Source organism: Muscardinus avellanarius (genome assembly GCF_963383645.1).
Source record: "Muscardinus avellanarius genome assembly, chromosome: 21".
Classification (NCBI taxonomy): Eukaryota; Metazoa; Chordata; class Mammalia; order Rodentia; family Gliridae; genus Muscardinus; species Muscardinus avellanarius.
In genome coordinates, this window is record NC_137807.1 from 8,591,803 (window position 1) to 8,609,869 (window position 18,067).

General features: G+C 59.0%; 1 protein-coding gene across 2 annotated transcripts in view; it reads right to left on the reverse strand.

Annotated features, from left to right (window-relative positions):
* The window catches only part of RBM19 (RNA binding motif protein 19), a gene marked incomplete at both ends in the record, with an annotated part of 98,766 nt that overhangs the window by 54,294 nt on the left and 26,405 nt on the right, over window positions 1-18,067 (reverse strand). For both annotated transcript variants that reach the window (XM_080717611.1, XM_080717610.1), the window contains 5 exons: window positions 5,789-5,905; window positions 8,353-8,408; window positions 10,359-10,438; window positions 11,746-11,806; window positions 13,879-14,081. In XM_080717611.1, the coding sequence (XP_080573737.1) occupies window positions 5,789-5,905; window positions 8,353-8,408; window positions 10,359-10,438; window positions 11,746-11,806; window positions 13,879-14,081 (517 nt within the window). The remainder of the gene's footprint in view (window positions 1-5,788; window positions 5,906-8,352; window positions 8,409-10,358; window positions 10,439-11,745; window positions 11,807-13,878; window positions 14,082-18,067) is intronic.

Sequence of the window (18,067 nt, forward strand, 5' to 3'; positions counted from 1 at the left end):
GGTCCCCTGCTAGAGTGGGAGGTCCAGCCCCCAGGCCTTGTCCGGGCCACTTGGTTTATATTTTAGCTTTGCGGATGGTTCAGTCTCTGTGTAAATATGCAAGTCTGCAGTGGTGGTAAAGTGCGGTCAGGTCAAAAGGCACAAACCAGGATGGGGCGGGTGGATGTGGCAGATGGCCCGAGGCTGGATCTAGGGTCCCCCGGATCCAGGGTCTCCTGGTGGAGGTGCACTGGGAGGAGCCGGGCTGTGTGGAGCAGGGCTCTGCAGCAACCTCGCCTCCTCCCTGCAGCCCTGACACCCTGGCTCAGTGTAGCCCGGAATCGCACGCGGTCCTGGCTGGGCGGGAGCATCTCCCAGGAGGGGGCAGGAAGTCCTCCCCGCCAGGTCCTAATGCACTCAGCCAAGTACTGCTGACCACAGCAGTGAGCCGTGGCCCCCGCCGGGGAGGGGACTGTGAGCGGCAAGTTGTCCTCAGCCCCTCCCTGCACGGCCACGGTCACCATGGACACAGGGCAAGGGGTGGGCGGGCGGCCACAAACACACCCCAACAGCCCAGTCAGGGGGGAAGCTGCAGGCCTGTAATTAAGGCCTCCAGACACCTGTTGTGAACGCACCCGTTCAGTTCACACCCTCGTCCCCGTTCACACCCTCGCAGGTGGCTCACACCTCTGAAGAAGAAAATAGCAGGCGGAAAAATAGACGCTCGGCTGGAAGAAGAAAGCGGCTCTCCCTCTGGGAGCCTCCCGCACACCCCGCCTGCAAGGGCTGTAGGCCGTTCCAGGAAGAGGTTGGAGCGGGCACTGGCCGTGCTGCGCCGTGTAACCTGGGCTCAGGTCGGAGGAGAAACCGGGCTTGCTGATGGACAGGTAGACCCAGCTCTCTACAGCAGGATAATAAAAACTTTTTTTTTTTTTTTTTTTTTTTTTTAGTACTGGGGCATTCTACTTTTGAACTACACCTCTAGCCCTTTAGGTTTTTTTTTTTTTATTATTGTGAATCAGGGTCTCACTATGGTGCTGAGAGCCTTGCTACAAAGCTGAGGCTGTCCTCAAACCTGCAATCCTCTTGGCCTAGTCTCCCAAATACTAGGCTTACAGGTGTGCACCACCACGCCCAGCTGACAATGGAAACTTCAACACAGAAGCTGACCAGGGGGCAAGTTGAGTCCCATGCAGAGGGAGAGGCGGGGCACGCGTGTCCTTGCTGTGTCCGCAGCCCAAGCCTTCCTTCTTGCCTTGAACTCCTGAGCCCGATCTTCCTAAGCCTCACACCAAACAGTGCTCCCCCGGGGGGAACGGCCCGGAGGAGCCAGCCTGGCCGCTCGGCTCACCGGGTGCTCCCGGGAGCGGGCCGGGGCCGGAGGTCCCACGTGCTTGACCGAGCTGTACCACCGCCATGAGGCACGTTCTTATTATCCCACTTCACAGGCGAGGACAACCAAGGGCCTGACAGCACAACCCAGGAAACGCGTTCACACCCTCTCCCACAGTGCTCCAGCTCAGAGCTGGCTAGATGCTCCCGTGCCTTCCCTGGGGCCGGGGGCAGGTGTGAAGCGGGCCCCATGGAGGACACGCGCTGGGGACAGGTGAGCTTCTGCAACCCTGCCGCTGCCTGCCTGCTGGTCTGTCCTCCATCCGCGGGCTGAGCCTGGGCAGGAGGGCAAAGTTCTCATTTCCGTCCTGCACACGGGGAGACCAAGGCTGGCCGCCGGCAACGCTACGCTCTGGCTGCAAAGGGCCTGCGCTCCCTCCCCATTCGCAGGCAGGGTCGGCGGCAGTTTACAGGGCGCGGGCCACAGCGAAAACTCAGAGCCTCTCGGTGCGACGTTCACCAGTCTGGGTCTTACTCACACCACCACCTCCCTCCTGGAAGAGTCGGGGGCTCGAGGCAAGGCCGCCTGCGGGCCACACCCGGCCAGCAGAGGCCCCCGGGAGTTTCCTCCCCAGACCACAGGCACAGGGCCCCCCCCCCCCGGCGCGCTGACCTGCCACGGGACGAAGCACAGAGCTCGTGGGACACGCCAGCCCGGCCCCGATGCCGCGGGCGCTCCTAGAGTCCTGGCCATCTCGGCTTTAGCCTCTGCCCCCGAGCGCACCCTGCTAGCAGAGGCCCATCCCTCACCCGCAGGTAGACGCGAGGCTGTTCACACGCTCCAGCTCCGCGCAGAGGGACCAGCACCCATGAACGGCGGCCCGGAGCCTCCCTGGCACATGCCTCGGGCCTCGGCACCCCTCGGTGTCCAGGGAACGCCCTCGGGCATCTTACCTAACACCTTACCAGACACACCTGCCCCGGAGCAGACCCAGGCAGGAGGGGGAGCCCAGTCCACACCTCTTCACTTGGAATCCAAACTGGCTCAGGACTTGGACGCCTACGGGGAGCCCCAGGCCCCGCCCCGCCCCGCCTGTGGACACTTGCTGGCTGGGTGCCCGTGTGTGTCCACGCTGCCTCTGGGGGTGGAGGGGGGAGGCAGTTAGGGGGAGGAGGATGTGGAAACGCCGCAGATACACTTCAAGGCCTGTGCGGCGTCGGAGGCAAGCCCGGCTCCCGTCCTCCCAACGGGGTGCTGCACCACCGAGTTAACGCCGCACTATGAGGTGCCTACACGCACGCTCTCTTCTGGCAGCATGTGAGTGGGGCCTGGGCTCTGGAGCTGGGGTCTTCACTGGGAAGCAGAGACGAGGACAGCCACTGCGCAGGCGCCAGTGACGGGTGGCCCTGGCGTGGCCCTCCCGCCTGTGGGCCAGGTGCAGGATGGTAGTGGCCGCCAATGTCCATCACTGCGGCACCTTCGTGAACCACAGCCTTGCTCCCCGCTAGCTTTAGCCAGGGGACACTGAGGCCCAGAGAGAGTGGCAGGGAGAGAGGGAGGAATGGCTGTTCTGATCTGCTCCTAATCTACTGCTGCCTGGAGCTCTCTACGGCGTGATCCCTGAACTAACCTCGGGCGACCCCTCTGCCTCCAGGAAGGGGCCTTCAAAGGCTGCCGTGGGCCGGGAAGCATCTGGGCGACCAGAGTTCCTTCTATACCCTGGCGGCTGACACCAAAGATACCAGAGAAGGAAGGTTCCCTGCCCAGTTCTGGGTCAGACCGGCCGAGATCCACACGGGGTCGAGTGCGGTCCTGGGCAGCGCGCTGCGCCTCCCCGGGGCGCCAGTCTCCTTCCACGTACAGGATGGCAGCACTTCTCCCTGGCAGGCCTGCGTGTGGCTTGGAGAACAGGTACTGCACGGGACGGGGCTTAGCAGAGTCCAGCGTGCGGGGGCATGCTCTGAAGGGGTCGTGATTTTTACTCTACCTAGAAAGATGAAACTCGCCTCACAGTTTACAGAGCGCAACGTGATCTGGTCACGTGATGACCAGATGGGTCCCCTGAACCCTGAAATCCACCCCTGGCTGGTGACCTTTGCTGGCCAGTGGCTTTGTCTGAAACCTGCCCAGGGCTTCCCGGCAAGCTTCCTGTCCCTGCGAAGGCGCGCAGCGCCCCCTGCCGCCCACCGCTGGAAGCGCCTCCCATCCCAGCAGAGCCCACAACAAAGGCAGGGCGGCCTCAGGCTCAAGGCGCCGCGTGAGATTATGTCCAGCGAACACTAATTGCTTGTCTTTGGAAAATAAACGTAACGCTCTAGAGCAAACATAGCGCTTTCCCTTCCTTCCCCGTCTGTTTCTCTGGATCGGTGTCGTCCTAAATAATCCTAGAGCCAAGCGGAACTGTCCTTCACGAGGGGCATTATTTCCTGATCGGCACGCGCCTTCTTAGCCAGCTCCTTTTGATCCGGCCCTTCTCAGGTCGGACTCTTTCTAGAAAGCGGAAGCGCGTTAAAAGTTAAAACGAGTGGCCGTACACACGCACTGCCCTGTATCCTCGACCTCAGCCAGCGTTCCGGACCGATCTGGCGGTGTGTGGGGAGGTGGACAGGTCCCCCAGGGTGCGACGCCACCTCGCCAGGCGGGGCCTGCCACCAAGACCCCGGGAGCATAGCTAAGGCCCACCACTCGGCGGCCCCACACCAGACATCGGACCGCGTACAGCAATGACCTGCGCACCAGAGCGAAACTCAGACAAACGGCAGGACCGGATTCCGAAGCAAACTCCCCAAACGGCGGCCCGTCCTCTCAACCAGACGGCGCGCAAAGAGGGATGATTTTGCATAAAGAGAATGCTTTCTTGTCCCCAAACAAGGGGTTCATCTTTCAGCTGCAGTCTACCTTGCGGGATGCCACCCGGGAATTCTAACGTGGCTTTGGTCCCCTGAACTTCACAGTGGAGGACAAAAAGCAGAGGCTGAGGACCGAGGCCACGGCGGGAGAAACCTAGACGGTGCGCACCACACGGCGCACATGGCGGGGCTGCAGGGACCAGGGCGCTCTTCGACCCGAGCCAAGCCTGGGCGACCCGCTTGGTGTGGGCCAGTTCACCCGAGGCCACCCTCCGAGGGCGACACAGTCTCTCGGTACCACCCAGCATGCCCGGGAGTGTGTTGGCTTCAAGCATCCCTCTCTGCCGGGTAATAAAAATGCCTCCACGCAATGCCTGGCCTATCTGAAAAACCCAAATACTGGACAGTGCCCGCCCGGGGTGGAAAACGGGCGGCCCGGGGTGGGACAGGCTTGGTCTAGTGCGGTCTTTGCTTTTAAAAAGCAAGTCATAAAGCCGGGAGTGGTGGCGTACGCTTAGAATCCCAGTACTTGGGAGGCTGAGATAGGGGGATCGCAGGTTCGTGGCCACACAGGCCCTCTGCAACTTAATGAGACTGTTTCAAAATAAAGAATAAAAAAATAGGGCTGGGAGTGTAGTTTGGTGGTAGAATGTCCTTAGGTTCAATCCCCAGTACCACCAAAAATATATGCATTAATAAAATGAATAAATAAATAAATAAAATAAATAAAAGGCAAGTCATAGCCAGGCATGGTGGCGCTCCTCTATAATCCCATTATTTGGGAGGCTGAGACAGAAGGACCCTAGATTAGAGACCAGCCTCAGCAAGTAGTGAGACTCTTGGCAACCTTGTGAGACCATTTCCAACCAGTAAGTAACAAAGGGCTGGTAGTACCATAAACAAACAAACAAACAAACAAACAAACAAACTAACTAACTAACAAATAAGACGAGCCGTTTGCTCATTAATCCCAGGGATTCAAATGGCTAAGTGTTCCTTATAAAACCCAAGAGCTGGTCTTACATCTGGGTCCCGGCACGGTGGCCCCGCGGGCAGGCGCCGGCCCTCCAGCTGCCTCGACGGGTCCCCTTCCTGCCGACCCCAGAGCAGCCGGCTGTGCGCTCCTGGGCCAGCAGGTGGTGATGGACTGCATCACGGATGCAGGTAATCGGCCTTCCCGCCAAGAGGGCCAGCACAGAACTTAGAGCAGGGGTCCCTGTCCTGGCTGGACGGCAAGGACGTCCAGGAGAGAGGAGGGCTGCGATCAAGGCACCTCGCCTGCGCCACACCAGGAGACGCATGCTCTGGGGGCGGAGTCCGAGCAAAGGTACGTTTGAAAAGTCATCGGCGCCTGAATGTACCTAGGGCTGGAAGCGCTGGGCACTGGGGTGGGCGACGAGGGTTTAGACGCAGCTGCTGGCCCGTGCCCCCTGCGCTGGGGATGCGGCGGAGCCTGGTGCCCCCTCCCGCTGTTTGGACACACGTACAGGATCCTTTTACGTTAAGGAAGATAAATCCAAGTTAACCTTTAGGAAACCACTGCACTGGCTGGCCTGAGGTGGAGCCACCCGGCAGCCACGGCCATGTCCCCAGCACCCCGGCAGGTGCCCGCGCCGGCGCCTCTCACCTGAACAGCTCCCGGATCTCCCGGCGGTCGGCCTGGAACGGGATGTTGCGTACCAGGATCTTGGATGTCGTCTGCTTCTTGGGGACTTGCTTCTTCCGGGCAGTGGTCAGGGCTGGCCTGCAGGGCGGAGAGCAAAGGCCGCAGGTCAACTGGGGTGTCTACGTCACCGGCTACCCGCGAGGACTCAGGTGAGAGCCGGAGCAGTGTGTGGGTGTGCAGAAGGACCTGGCTGGTCCCCAAAGGCCTTATGTGAGATATTTCATCATCGATGGGATGACACGGGCCAGGAGGCGACTCTCAGGTGACTCCCACCTGAGCCACCCGGCCCAGCCCCAGGGGAACCTTCCTCTCCACTGAGGCAGGCTGGGGAAGGAGGGGTCATGAGTTAACTAGCGTGTACGAAGGCTCGGTAAAGCTGTGTGATCCCGGGGACGCTGCTTGGCCTCTCTGGGTCCTAAGTTTCCTCAACCATGACGGGGCAGCGGTGAACCTGCCTGCGGTGTTCGGGGCTTGTCGAGCAAGGCCTCCGCGCAGCGCCCGCCCAGTGTGGAGCATCGGTCAACAGCAGCTGCCACTCTGAGGACCACCACCGCCCTTTCTGAGCCTGCTCCCCCCCACCCCTCTCCCCACTTCCACTAAAACAGCAGCCCGCCACCTGCACACACCCGCTTCTCTTCCTCGTACTCATTCCCGGCTGGCAGTTTATTACGAATTGAATCACATTTCCCCTGTGCTGTGCGTTCAATACAGCCACCCCGCCCACGTGTGGCCAGCTCAGCCGAAATGAACCTGAACCGTAACTAAGTACCAGCACCCAGAGCTGGCTTGCGAGCTGGCCCCAGGGCGCTGCTCCCAGGGCTCGCCCGTGTGCACTGGGCACGGCCGTACGGACCACGTGTGCTTCTGAGACACACTCATCAGCGACACAGCCGCCGCCACCCCTGCTCCCCGTTGAGGACCCTCACGCAGGCCCAGGGCGAGGCCCGCCGGTGCCATCTTAGCAGCCGACCCGCGAGTCCCAGTGGGGCCTGCGGGTCGCTGTGACCCAGCCAACATCTGACGGGGCCCTCACGAGAGCTCCCAAGCCAGAAGCCGGAGCTGGATTTGCAAGTAGCTTTAGAAACAGGGAGAGGGGAGGAAGGACGCGGCTCTGGCCAACGCGCTGGCAGCTCATTTGCTGAACAACCACAATAAATGACCAACTTGCTGAAAATTACCAAATAACTATCTTAAACCAGCTGGGGAACCGTCCGAGGCGGTCACTTTGACACCTGAGGCAGGTGGATGGTAATGACGATGTTAATGGCTTCCCGGGCGCTGTCGGAAGCCCCTGAGCGCACTGGTTCATTTAGACGTGTGGCAGGCGGAGGCTGGCCGGCAATAGGAGACTCTTAAAAGAAAAATCCTACTGCTCAGAAAACCTCTGGTCACTGGGCAAATCGGTCTGCCTCCCCCTCCTAGACCCACGGACTCTCCTTCCAATTACTGGAGCTGTGTGTGCTCGGCTCTGCTGCCCGGCTCGGGGCAGGAAGCCCCATAAAACGAAAGCCTAGATTTTATGGCCTCTTGTGGTTCGTCCAAAGCACCAGAACGCGCGACCCTTTTGTGGTTTATTTCTAGCACCGAGAGGAGTGCTATTTGCTTGTTTCTCCTGGGCACGCTCCTTCTGTCGTAAAAGGCACGTATAAAACGTTCACCCAAAGGTCTAGCGCTGTCCCCAGGTTACCAGGGAAACGGGGGTCAGAAGAGGCAAATATCAATCTTAATTGGGTGACTTCGTTACAAAGACTTCTAAATGGGCAACGGGGTTGAGTGGAAAGCATTTTTTTTTTTGTACTGGAGATTGAGTCTTGGTATTCTGCCTCCAAGCTACACCTCCACCGGTCCTATTTAATTTTTGGATTGAAACAGGGTCTTGCTAAATTGCTGAAGTTAGTCTCGAACCTGAGATCCCCGTCTCAGCCTCCCAAGAACTGGGATGACACGTGTGCGCCACCACGTCCAGCTTAGTTGTTTATTTTGAAACAGGGTCTAAGTTGCTGATACTGGCCGTGAACCTGCAATTCTCTTGTCTCGGCCTCTCAAGTAATGGGATTACAGGTGTGTGCCACCATGCCCAGCTTCTTTATTTATTTAATTTAATTTTACTTTTTTGTGGTACTGGGGGTGGAACCCTGAGGCTTTCTACCTCCGGGCTATACTCCCAGACCTATTTTATATTTTATTTGGAAACAGGGTCTTGCTAAGTTGATGAGAGCCTCACTAAGTAGCTGAGGCTGGCTTGGACCCGTGCGATCCTCCTGTCTCAGCCTCCCAAGCGTGGGGTATTACAAGCGTGCGCCACCACGCCTGGATTGTCCAGCTTGTTTTTTTATTTTAAACAGTCTAAGTTGCTGAGATTGGCCTTGAACCTGCAATTCTCCTGCCTCAGCCCCCGCCCCCCACCAAAGTACTGAGAATACAGGCTGCACCACCACGCTCAGCTGGAAAGGATGTTTAAGACCAGCACCAAGGACAGAGAGAACCAAGCTGCAGCAGAGGAAGGAGGAGCCCCGGAGACTCACTTGGTGGCTCGTTCCGAGATCCGCACCTCCAGCTTGTGGCCATCCATGATGTGACCCTACAATAAGACACAACAGGCTGTCCATCTGTCCTCTCTGGAAAGTCCAATCGGTGTCCCTGCTGGAGGATAGAGTCTGCTCCCAGGTGGAGGGATGTGAGGATGGAGGACAGATCTCCCTGCAAAGGCCCGTGCCGGCCAGGGAGCAGCTGGTGGCCAGAGACAGCCTGGTGTCGCTCTCCAGAGACGGGTGCGAGCCTGGATCTTTACACCATTCGAGGGCACAGACTCGCCCGCTACTTTTCTATTTTTTTTTTTTTTTTTTTTGGTACTGGGGATTGAACCCAGGGGTGTTCTACCTCTGAGCTACATCCTGCCCTCCCCCAGCCGTTTGTTCTAATTTTTTGTTTTGAAACAAGGTCTAGCTACTAGGTTGCTGAGAGCCTGGCTAAGTTGCTGAGGCTGTCCTCAAACCTGTGACCCTCCTGTCTCGGCCTCCCAAGCACTGGGACCACAGTGCACCACACCATGCCTGGCTTGTTCAGTGGTTTAAGAGCATTTTTCAGGGCAGGAGCCTTCTGAATGCCCTTTCGTTAAGATTCTCACCCACAGTGAGCTGTACCTAAAGCTAGGCTCTAACGTCGATGCCTGAAGGTGACAATGGCCGGCTAGCAAACTGCCGCGAGCACCCCTCAATCTCCCAGAAGAGAGAGCTCACGCGGCTCCGTACAGACAACGCGCACGGCAGTGAACAGATGCACACGCAAATAGTGGGTACAGAACGCACACAGCGCGTGCAACCAGAACTCAACAGCACCTTCAAATATACGGAAGGAAAGATGGATCGCTGGTGTGGTAGAGCTGATTTTTACAAACCTTTTAGTACTGGGGATTGAACCCCGGGATAGTCTGCCTCTGAGCTACACCTCCAGCACTGTTAATTTTTTTTTTTTTTTTTTGAAAGAGGGTCTCGCTAGGTTGCTAAGGCCGGCCTGGAACCCAGGATCCTCCTGTCGCAGGCTCCCAAGTCCTGGGGTTATAGGTGCGCACCAACGGGCCTGGCTTGCAGAGCTAAGTGATAACAGTACTCAGCAAGCAGAGAAGGCCTGTGGGCTGCTGCGAACCCAGGCTGTTCTGCGGCCGGCAGCCCCAGCTCCACCCTCGTTAGGGCCCCGTCCATCCTGGTACTGAGGCCCGCCAGGAGGACACATTTTTCTTTCTGTCAAGATGTTGAGTCTGTGTCCAAAAGCTTCTCTGATCCCTTCTCCCCGCGTTGGCAGCCCACCCTGGCCAAGCTACTCCTGTCTCTTGCCTGGGTGACCCCAGGCTTCCTGCGGGCCCTCCTGACATGGACTCCAGCGGCCCAGACTCCTAAGGCACACACCAGAGCCTCTCCCAGCAAGCCCTCTGACAGGCTCTCGCTGTCCTGAGGATGAATCCCACAGGCCTTTAGGTGGAGTCGCACTGGCCCGACGCCTCGTACCTCAAACCTGATCCCGCAGCCCGCTCCCTGCCCCGCCATCATCCTGACCTCTGCTTGCTTCACAACCAAGCTCGTGCCTGCTGCCGAGTCCCTGCCACAGGCCCCTTGCACATGCGGCCCCCAGATGCAGACTGAGCTCCTCCCACATCTCTGTGCGGCTGACGCCCATCAGTAAATGTTGGCTCGACAGCTGCCTCCTGAGAGAGGTTCTCCCCACCCCCGCAGCTCATGGGAGCCCCCCTTGGGGGTCCTTGTATCTGAGCACCTTTCAGGATCTGGTCTTGAACATTTGCTTGGGGGTCCGCTGCCCATCCTCCCCACAAAAGAAGGGGCTGCCCAGGCCGGGCACAGACCAGGCCACGATAAGAGCCCTGCAGATGGAATGACTGAACCTGAGTGACCAATGCAGGGCCGCGGTCCCCTGGAGAACGGCTGCAAGCTACGGGCCCGAGGCAACACGGACGCGCTCACCACGCACTCGGCTTCAGAGGGCTGCTGCGCGGGAGCTGGGCCGGGACCCCGCTTACCTGGAGCCGCTTGAGGGCTTTCTGGGCTGCCTCCGGCTTCCTGTACTCCACAAACCCAAACCCCATGGAAAGCAGCGCTCCTGAAAGAGAGGGGCGCCCGCCAGTGGCGGGGCGCGCAGTGAGCCGGCCGCCCGCTGTCTCTCCCCTCGCACATCTTCATTTTCCGGCAAGATTCCAGCTCCCGGCTCGCCCTTTATGACTAGTCACCCCGATGAATCTGCTGATGAGGTTACAGGGCCGCCACCTGAGGCCCGGCTGACGATTAATTAACTGATGATTGACACGATAATTAACTTCGTAATAGAATCCGGCCCCCGGGAGGGAGCGGGAGCCCATGGGGCTGCCCACCACTGTGACAGGCAGGGAGACTGTGGCCTGGGCAGCCCGACGCCGCAAGGAAGGCTGAAGGCCGGCTTACGCGTGGCCGGCAGGCGCGCCCAGGGCTGCTCCTCGCCACGGCTGACCGGCCCATCACAGCCGGCTCCCAGGTTTGGGACCTGAAGTTCCAACAGGGAGGGCGGGTGCACACCTGGCTCTTTCTTACCTGCCCCCCACCCCCATCCACGTAGCTACAGGCACCACGTAGGGTGCCTGTAGCTAGAGCTCAGATGCTGGGGGCTACAGCAAGCATTTGTTCTTTTGTTTGTGTGGTGCTGGGGATGGAACCCAGGGGTATTCTACCTCTGAGCTACACCCCTGGCCCCATTTTGTTTTGTGGAGGGCCTTACTAAGTTGTGGAGGGCCTTGCGATCCTCCTGTCTCAGCCTCCCAAGTACTGGGATGACTCCTGAGCACAAAGGTGCGGGAGGAGGCGGAGGGAGGCCTTGGCTGCTGAAGGCCCAGTGAACCATCTCTGACAACTCTGGACTGGGAGAGACTGCCTCTGCCGAAAACCAGGAGTCTCGGGGGGACCCAGAGGGGCCGTTTTAGAGAAGCCAGGCCAGGGAGCTCGAGTGGCAAAAGCTCAAAAGGGAAGAGGAGCCGAGCGTGGTGGCGAGCGCCTGGAGCCCCAGTACTTGGGAGAATGGGACAGGAGGACCGCAGGTTCAAAACCAGCCTCAGCTACTTAGCAAGCGCCTGTTTCCAAATAAAAAATGAAATCAGAGCCAGGCATGGTGGCGCCTGCTTGTAATCCCAGCACTTGGGAGGCTGAGACAGGAGGACCGCGAGTTCAAAGCCAGCCTTAACAATTGAGCAAGACCCTGTTTCCAAATAAAAATAAAAGTGAGCTGAGGCTTTAGCTCAGAGGTAGGAGGCCTCTGGGCTCAACCCCCAGCACTACTTGAACCAAACAAAAAGTACTAAAGAGGACCTTCAACCACAAAGGAGCCGCCTGACCCCGGCTCCCAGGCGGTGTCTTCTGGGACTGAGAGTCCGTGAGAAATACCTGCTTTGCTTTTCTTCTTGGAGATGGAGCAGCTCCTTACTGCGCCCACTTTGGAAAACACCTGGAAAGGAAAGTAAACCACGAGTCTCCTGTGTTTCCGGGCACAGCCCGCCCAAGGCACGGCCGCAAAGACGGAGGCCTCAGGTCTAACCAGGGCTCGGGAGGCGTGAAAGTCGCTGGCACCAGGATGACCCTACGGCCACCGGCCCCGCGCCACCCTCGTGGGCATCGACTCACAGAGATGAGGAAACTGAGGCTCGGGTTAGGAGGAGACACAGGGGGCGGGGCTCTGGATCTGCGCCCAGGCGCAGACCGCGGTGCGGGCAAGGCCCTGGTCACACACTGCACCCCTAACTTGCCAGCTGGAGACCCTGGGCTTCCCAAGACACTCTCGGGCTAGGAGTGACGGCCTGCTTTAAGCAGCCCGTGCTGTCCCCGAGGGCTCCCTGAATGGCAGCTGGGCCGGTTTCTTGCTCTAGTTTTGCAGGGAAGAACTGGGGCACAGGACAGGGCAGAGGCTTCCTGCAGATCACGCCACGGGGAAGCCGGGAGTCAGCGCGGGACTGCGCAGCCTACTGACCCCAGGCCCGACCTGCCCCGTGCGCTCTGAAAAGCTAAAGCCATATTCTCCTCTATCTTTTCCTCTCCTCTTTCTCCCCTGCTGGAGCTCAGCCAGGGCAAAATCCATGTGCATCTGGTCCCGGCTGTATCTTCAGCAGCGGATGCGCAGGCCCCGGGGCAAAGCAGGTGCTTAGCGACGGTCGCCAGGTGACGGGAAGCGGGAGGGCCGGGAGAGGCCTCCAGATGCACGCAAGCAGCGGACTTGAATTTCTGCCACGGGACATTTGACTCTGATGATTGCACTATCAAGTCTTCAAAGCCACTCTAGGAGGAGAATCCAGTCTCATCTCCATGACAGGTGAGAAGACCGAGGCACAGAAACGCTGGACTCATCCAGGGCCACACCCTCAGCAGGGGTGAAGCCGGGATCCAGGCCGGGGAAGGAAGGAAGGGCCCCTCGTCATGGGCTGCACTCAGGCGTTGGGCTGGGGTCCTGAGCGAGGCGCTTCTCCTCTGCAGGCGTCTGCCAGGCGGTGAGAGCTCTGGACACTGAAGCAACCTCTGCCTCCAAATGTGAACGCTATCGTCCCGCTGTGCCGCCGGCCCAGAGCCTTAGTCCTGAAGAGGCCCCGTCTCCAGGAGACACTACTCCCTGACCGCGATGTCCCCGCGCCACCCAGCACCAGGAGGGAAGGTGACGGCCAGGAGCTGGCCCGAGACATTCAAAGCTCACTCCGTTTCGGCTGCGAGGAGTGTGTGCCTCGTTTAAAAGCAAAGTCAAACCACAGTGGGCTGGGGACGCGGCGGCCAGACACAAGCCCATCGGAGAATTCCTGGCTGCAGAGTAAGGTGGAGCTGTGGCTGGGGCCAGGGCGCCCACTGCTGCGCCCGTCCACCTCCTGGTCAGCCTGGGGCCAGTCACATCGCAGGTGGAGCTGCGGCCGCGCCCCTCGCCTCTGGCCGCCCCGCCTCTGGGACGTGGACACCAGCTTCTCTGATGAACCCTCTGGAGAATCTGAGAACACTGGAGTTTTGGACATCGGTGAGCTCGGCACTGTGGTCAGCGTCCTTTCCAGACTGAGTTCCCGGCTATCCGCCTGCTGTCCTTCGTTAAGAGAGAAGCAAAGAGCCCAACAGCCTTTATCCTGGGCCGAGCTCAGCGGACGGGAGGTGGAGTCTCGGGAGGCAGGGAGTCCTGGTCCAGGCAGGCGGCTGCAGGTCCCGCTTCCTACCTCTGGCTCAGTTTCCCCAGAAGTCCCCGCGGCCCATGCTCGGTGCCGCCGGGAGGATCCCCGCCCTTGCTCTGTTAATGCAGAGTCCGCCCTGCGGAGGTCCCCGGTGGGCACACTCGCCCAGGCGTGCTCCTCCCAGCGGCCCAGGGCGGTGGCCACGCTGGCCCCTGGGGCAGGCCCTTTCATAAAAGCGGGTTAGGGGTTTTCTGAATATACAGTGCAGACCCGACCATCCTCCTCTTCCCCGGGCCCCCAGACAGGCTGGCCCGCGGGGAGCCCTCCCGAGGCCCCGGGGGAGCCTCGCACCCGCACCTCTCCGCCCTCTCTCGAAACCACTCACCTCCTTCAGCGTGGCCTCCGTGGTGTCGAAGTTGAGGTTTTTGATAAACAGAGTGCACCCTGGAAGGCCCTCCTCCTCCTCCTCCTCCTCCTCCTCCTCCTCCTCCTCCTCCTCCTCTTCCTCCTCCTCTTCCATCTTGGCCTCAGAGGCCTCTGCTCCCCCTCCTGCTGGCTTTACGCCTTCTGGGGTCTCGCTGTCTGCTGCTGACCCCCCAAAAAACAAACACACCCGTTAAACAGCGTCCACACCGAGCCCCGGGGCCCAGAGCACAGAACCTTCTAGATCAACCTTCTAGGCTGCCAAATTTCAGAAAGGAGAGAAACACAGACAGAATACCCAGCACCTGCTTTTGTTTGTTTGTTTGTTTATTTATTTTGCGGTACTGGGGATGGAACCCAGGGGCATTCTACCTCTGAGCTACACCCCCTGCCCTATTTTTTATTCTTTATTTTGAAACAGGGCCTCACTGAGTTGCAGAGGGCCTCACTAAGTAGCTGAGGCTGTCCGCGAGCCGCGATCCTCTTGTCTCAGCCTCCCGAATGCTGGGATGACGAGCGTGCGCCACCACGCTCGGCTCTGCCTCTGTTTTAAAGAGAACAGAATATGAAACCCAGACCCCAAACTGTGAGCCCTAAAGAGGATGAGGCTGTACTAATTTGAGTTTCAAAATGAAAGATATGGAAACCATTTCCTTAAACCATGAACCTAGGCAAAATGTTAATTTTCCTCAAACAAAACAAAACAGACCTCAAAAAACAGAACCGAGTGAGCTTTCAAACTAAAATGTTACTTAAAACTTTTGCGGAAACCACAGAATGGGGGGAAAAATTCAGAACCTTTTAAATACCCTTGAACCTAAGAGATTCAATTAAAATTCCTTGTACACATTACATTCAAGGTGGTATAAAAAGGAGTGTGGGTTTATCTATACATGAAAGGGCCAGAAGATCACATGAGCCCAAAAAATAAAAAACAAACCGCCACAGATCAGCAAGCAGGACAGTCAGAAGGCCACAAGACACCAAAGGCGTGATAATACGCAGCCCCGAAAAATGACGTTTCCAAAGAATGTTCAGAGACATCAGATGATGGTCCATAATCTACAAGTCCAGATGATAAGAAATGAACAACGCAATTCTAATCGCCGCCGGCATGCACACGCGGGCAGAGACGAGGGAGAGGGAGGCATCAGGGCTCTGGGCTGTCCTGCGCAAGGGACTCTGGGTAGCTGACCCTTCCACGGGTCACCACGGCCCCTCCAAGCCGCTCCCGCTGTGAAGGAACAGCATGTCTGGAAGAGGGAACAGCCGTGGGTGCGGAGGGTGTGCGCACGTGCCCGGAGGGGGCAGACGGGGTAGGGTCAGCTGGGGATAGTTGGGCGTGCAGCGTGGACTTCTCTCCCAGGTAACAGTAAGGGAAACGTGGGACGGCAAGGGCAGGGCAGCCCGGTGACCCTTTAGCAATCCTACGACAGCAACTGTGTTCAGCTCGGTCCGATCTCCTCAGTTTCCCCAAGCTGCACCATCAAGGCCTGGGGGAGAAGCTGCCGTCCCCCACGAGGCTCCTGACTCTATTCTACACCCCCAACCCTTACCCCTCCTTCCCGAGCAGGTGCCCACCCCCAAGTCTCAAGCCCTGCACCCCCAGGCCTGTTTCTCTCCCCCACACCTTCGTTCAGCCAGCTCGTTTCTGTGTGTCCCCAAGGGGCGTCCTGGTATTCAAGTCGGTCCGACAAGCTCTCCTGCCGAACTCCAGAGCGGCTCGGTCCCCTGCCCTTCCTCACCCGAGCCTGAAGCGTCCAAGTCCTAATTAAGCGCCCCACGGCTCCGTCACGAAGCAGCCCTTTGAAGCCCGGTGGGAACGGCTGCGGTGCTGTGCCGCCCCTTTACCGTCACCCCCCACCTCCGGCTTCCTGGGCGAGCCGGAACCCAGCTGCAGGCCCCAGGACAGAAAGAAAAAATCCCCCTCCCCAGAAACTAACAATTTAGCCAGCGCGGGACTCCATGGTGCGGGCCGTGCGCTCAGAAGCCAACTCTCAAAGCGAAGGAGAGGAGAGCATTGCCGGCGACTTTGGTCCTGAACGAGGAGGACTTCACACGAAAATGAATTCCAGGGCCTTCAGCTGGCAGCGGCACTTGCACCCCGCGGGCGCTCCCCGGCACCCGAAGTCTCAGCGACAAAGGAGGAAGAAAAAAGGAGGAGTGCTGGTTAGCGCTCCTGCTACGCGCACTGCGACTGTTGCTACGTGTCCTGGGTACATTGGACCTCGGGGTCCACGTCGCGAAAATGTGGGGCCTAGGGAGCATTCTGGAGCCTGCTGGAGCCGACCCTAAATCTCAGGCAACTTCAGGTCAGTGAGAAGGTCAGGAGACCCCAAAGAACTTTTAATAGAAGAGCGGTGAGGTCGATGGGGGTTCGATGGGGGTGCAGAAGGCGCGGCCAGTTGGGAGGGCAGCCCCTTTGTGGCTCAGGCTAACTGCTCCTGCGAGCGTCGACTCAGCAGGGCCAGAAGCCCAGATTTTACAAGAGAAGCTAACAGCCAGGCACAATGGCGCATGCCTGTAATCCCAGGAGCTGGGAGGCTGAGACGGAAGGATCGCAGATTTGAGGCCAGCCTCAGCAATTTAGCGAGACTCTCAGCAACCAGTTTCAAAAAATAAAAAGGGAGGCCGGGTGCGGCGGCGCGCGCTCGTCATCCCAGCGCTCGGGAGGCTGAGGCCGGAGGACCGCGGTTCGCGGCCAGCCTCAGCTACTTAGTGAGGCCCTCGGCAACTCAGTGAGACCTGGTTTCAAAAGAAAGAATAAAAAATAGGGCAGGGTGTGTAGCTTGGAGGTTGAATGCCCCTGGGTTCCATCCCCAGACCCGCAAAAATAAATAAATAAATAAATAAATAAATAAATAAATAAAATTTTAAAAAGGGCTGGGGGTATAGGTTAAAGGTAGAACGCCCCTGGGTTCAATTCCTGGCACCCCCAAGACAAAATAAAACCCAAAGCCGGGAATGCGGGTTTGTCCTGGACACCCCAGTTTTAACTCCGTGGCCCGCGGCTACCGAGCTAGACGGTGGTCAACAGAGGCCAGCTCTCCGGGCCCGCGCTCTGCCTCCAGGCCTGGCCTGCACAGGGAGGCTGCAGACACTCACGAGGGGACAGGACAACTGTGACTCCTTGCAGAGCGGCGAGACCTACGCAGAGCAGCCCGTCGGAGAGGCGCCCGGGCCTGTCACGGAGCCTGAGAAATGGTGGGCCCTTGTCTGGTTATTTATTTACTGGTACTGGGGATCGAACCCAGGGGCATTCTACCTATAAGCTACAACCCTAGCGCTTTTTGTGTTTTGGAACAGCCTTGCTAGGTTGCTGAGGCTGTCCACGAACCCGTGATCCTCCGGTCTCAGCCGCTCGAGTATTGGGATTACAGGCGTGGACCACGCTGATGGTTCCCTGCTTAAGTCACCTGCCCGCACCGCCCGGCTGGGCCCCAATGGGAAAGCAGGCGCAATGTGGGAAATCCTAATTCTGCGAGAGAAGACAGCCGGCCGCAGGCTCCAAGGACAGTCCGTGCCGAGCCCCCAAATCCCGGGGAGCCCGTCCTGTGGCCACTGTGCGCCTCGTGAGTTGCGGGCCCAGCCCCGCTGCAGGTCACCGTAGGTCCACAGAGGGATGGAGCCGGCCCAGCACCAGGCCACAGAGCCGAAGGCCTTTTGAAAAAAGAGCTTCTGCGCCTGGCCCCATGTCGGGGACCAGAGAAAGAAATCAGGCCTCACGAGTCTCAGACAGATGTTTGCCAACAAAATACCAGGAACCGGAGCACGGGGAAGATGTAGAAAAGGCGGCGGGGCGGGGCAGGAGGAGGGGGCCGGCGGGGAAACGGGCTTCCATCTGCAGCGAGCACAATAACACCCGTCACGCATCGCCGCGCGGGGCTTTATTATAATGGGGGCCTGGACTGCAGCGCCCCCACCCCCGGGCTCGGGGCGCCCAGGCCGCCGCAGATCCGCTTATCAGTTGTGAGCAGATTTGCCAGGCCCTCCCCCCAGCAGAGCCCCTTATCTGGAGGTGAGGGTCTGGGTTGTGGGGAGATAAAACACGCTGTCCCCTCCCTCGAGACTGGTAAGGAACGGGAGCGGGGCTCAGAAGGGAGGGGGCTGAGGAGCAGCGCCGCCCACCCTCCCAAGCTGGCTGCTGCGCG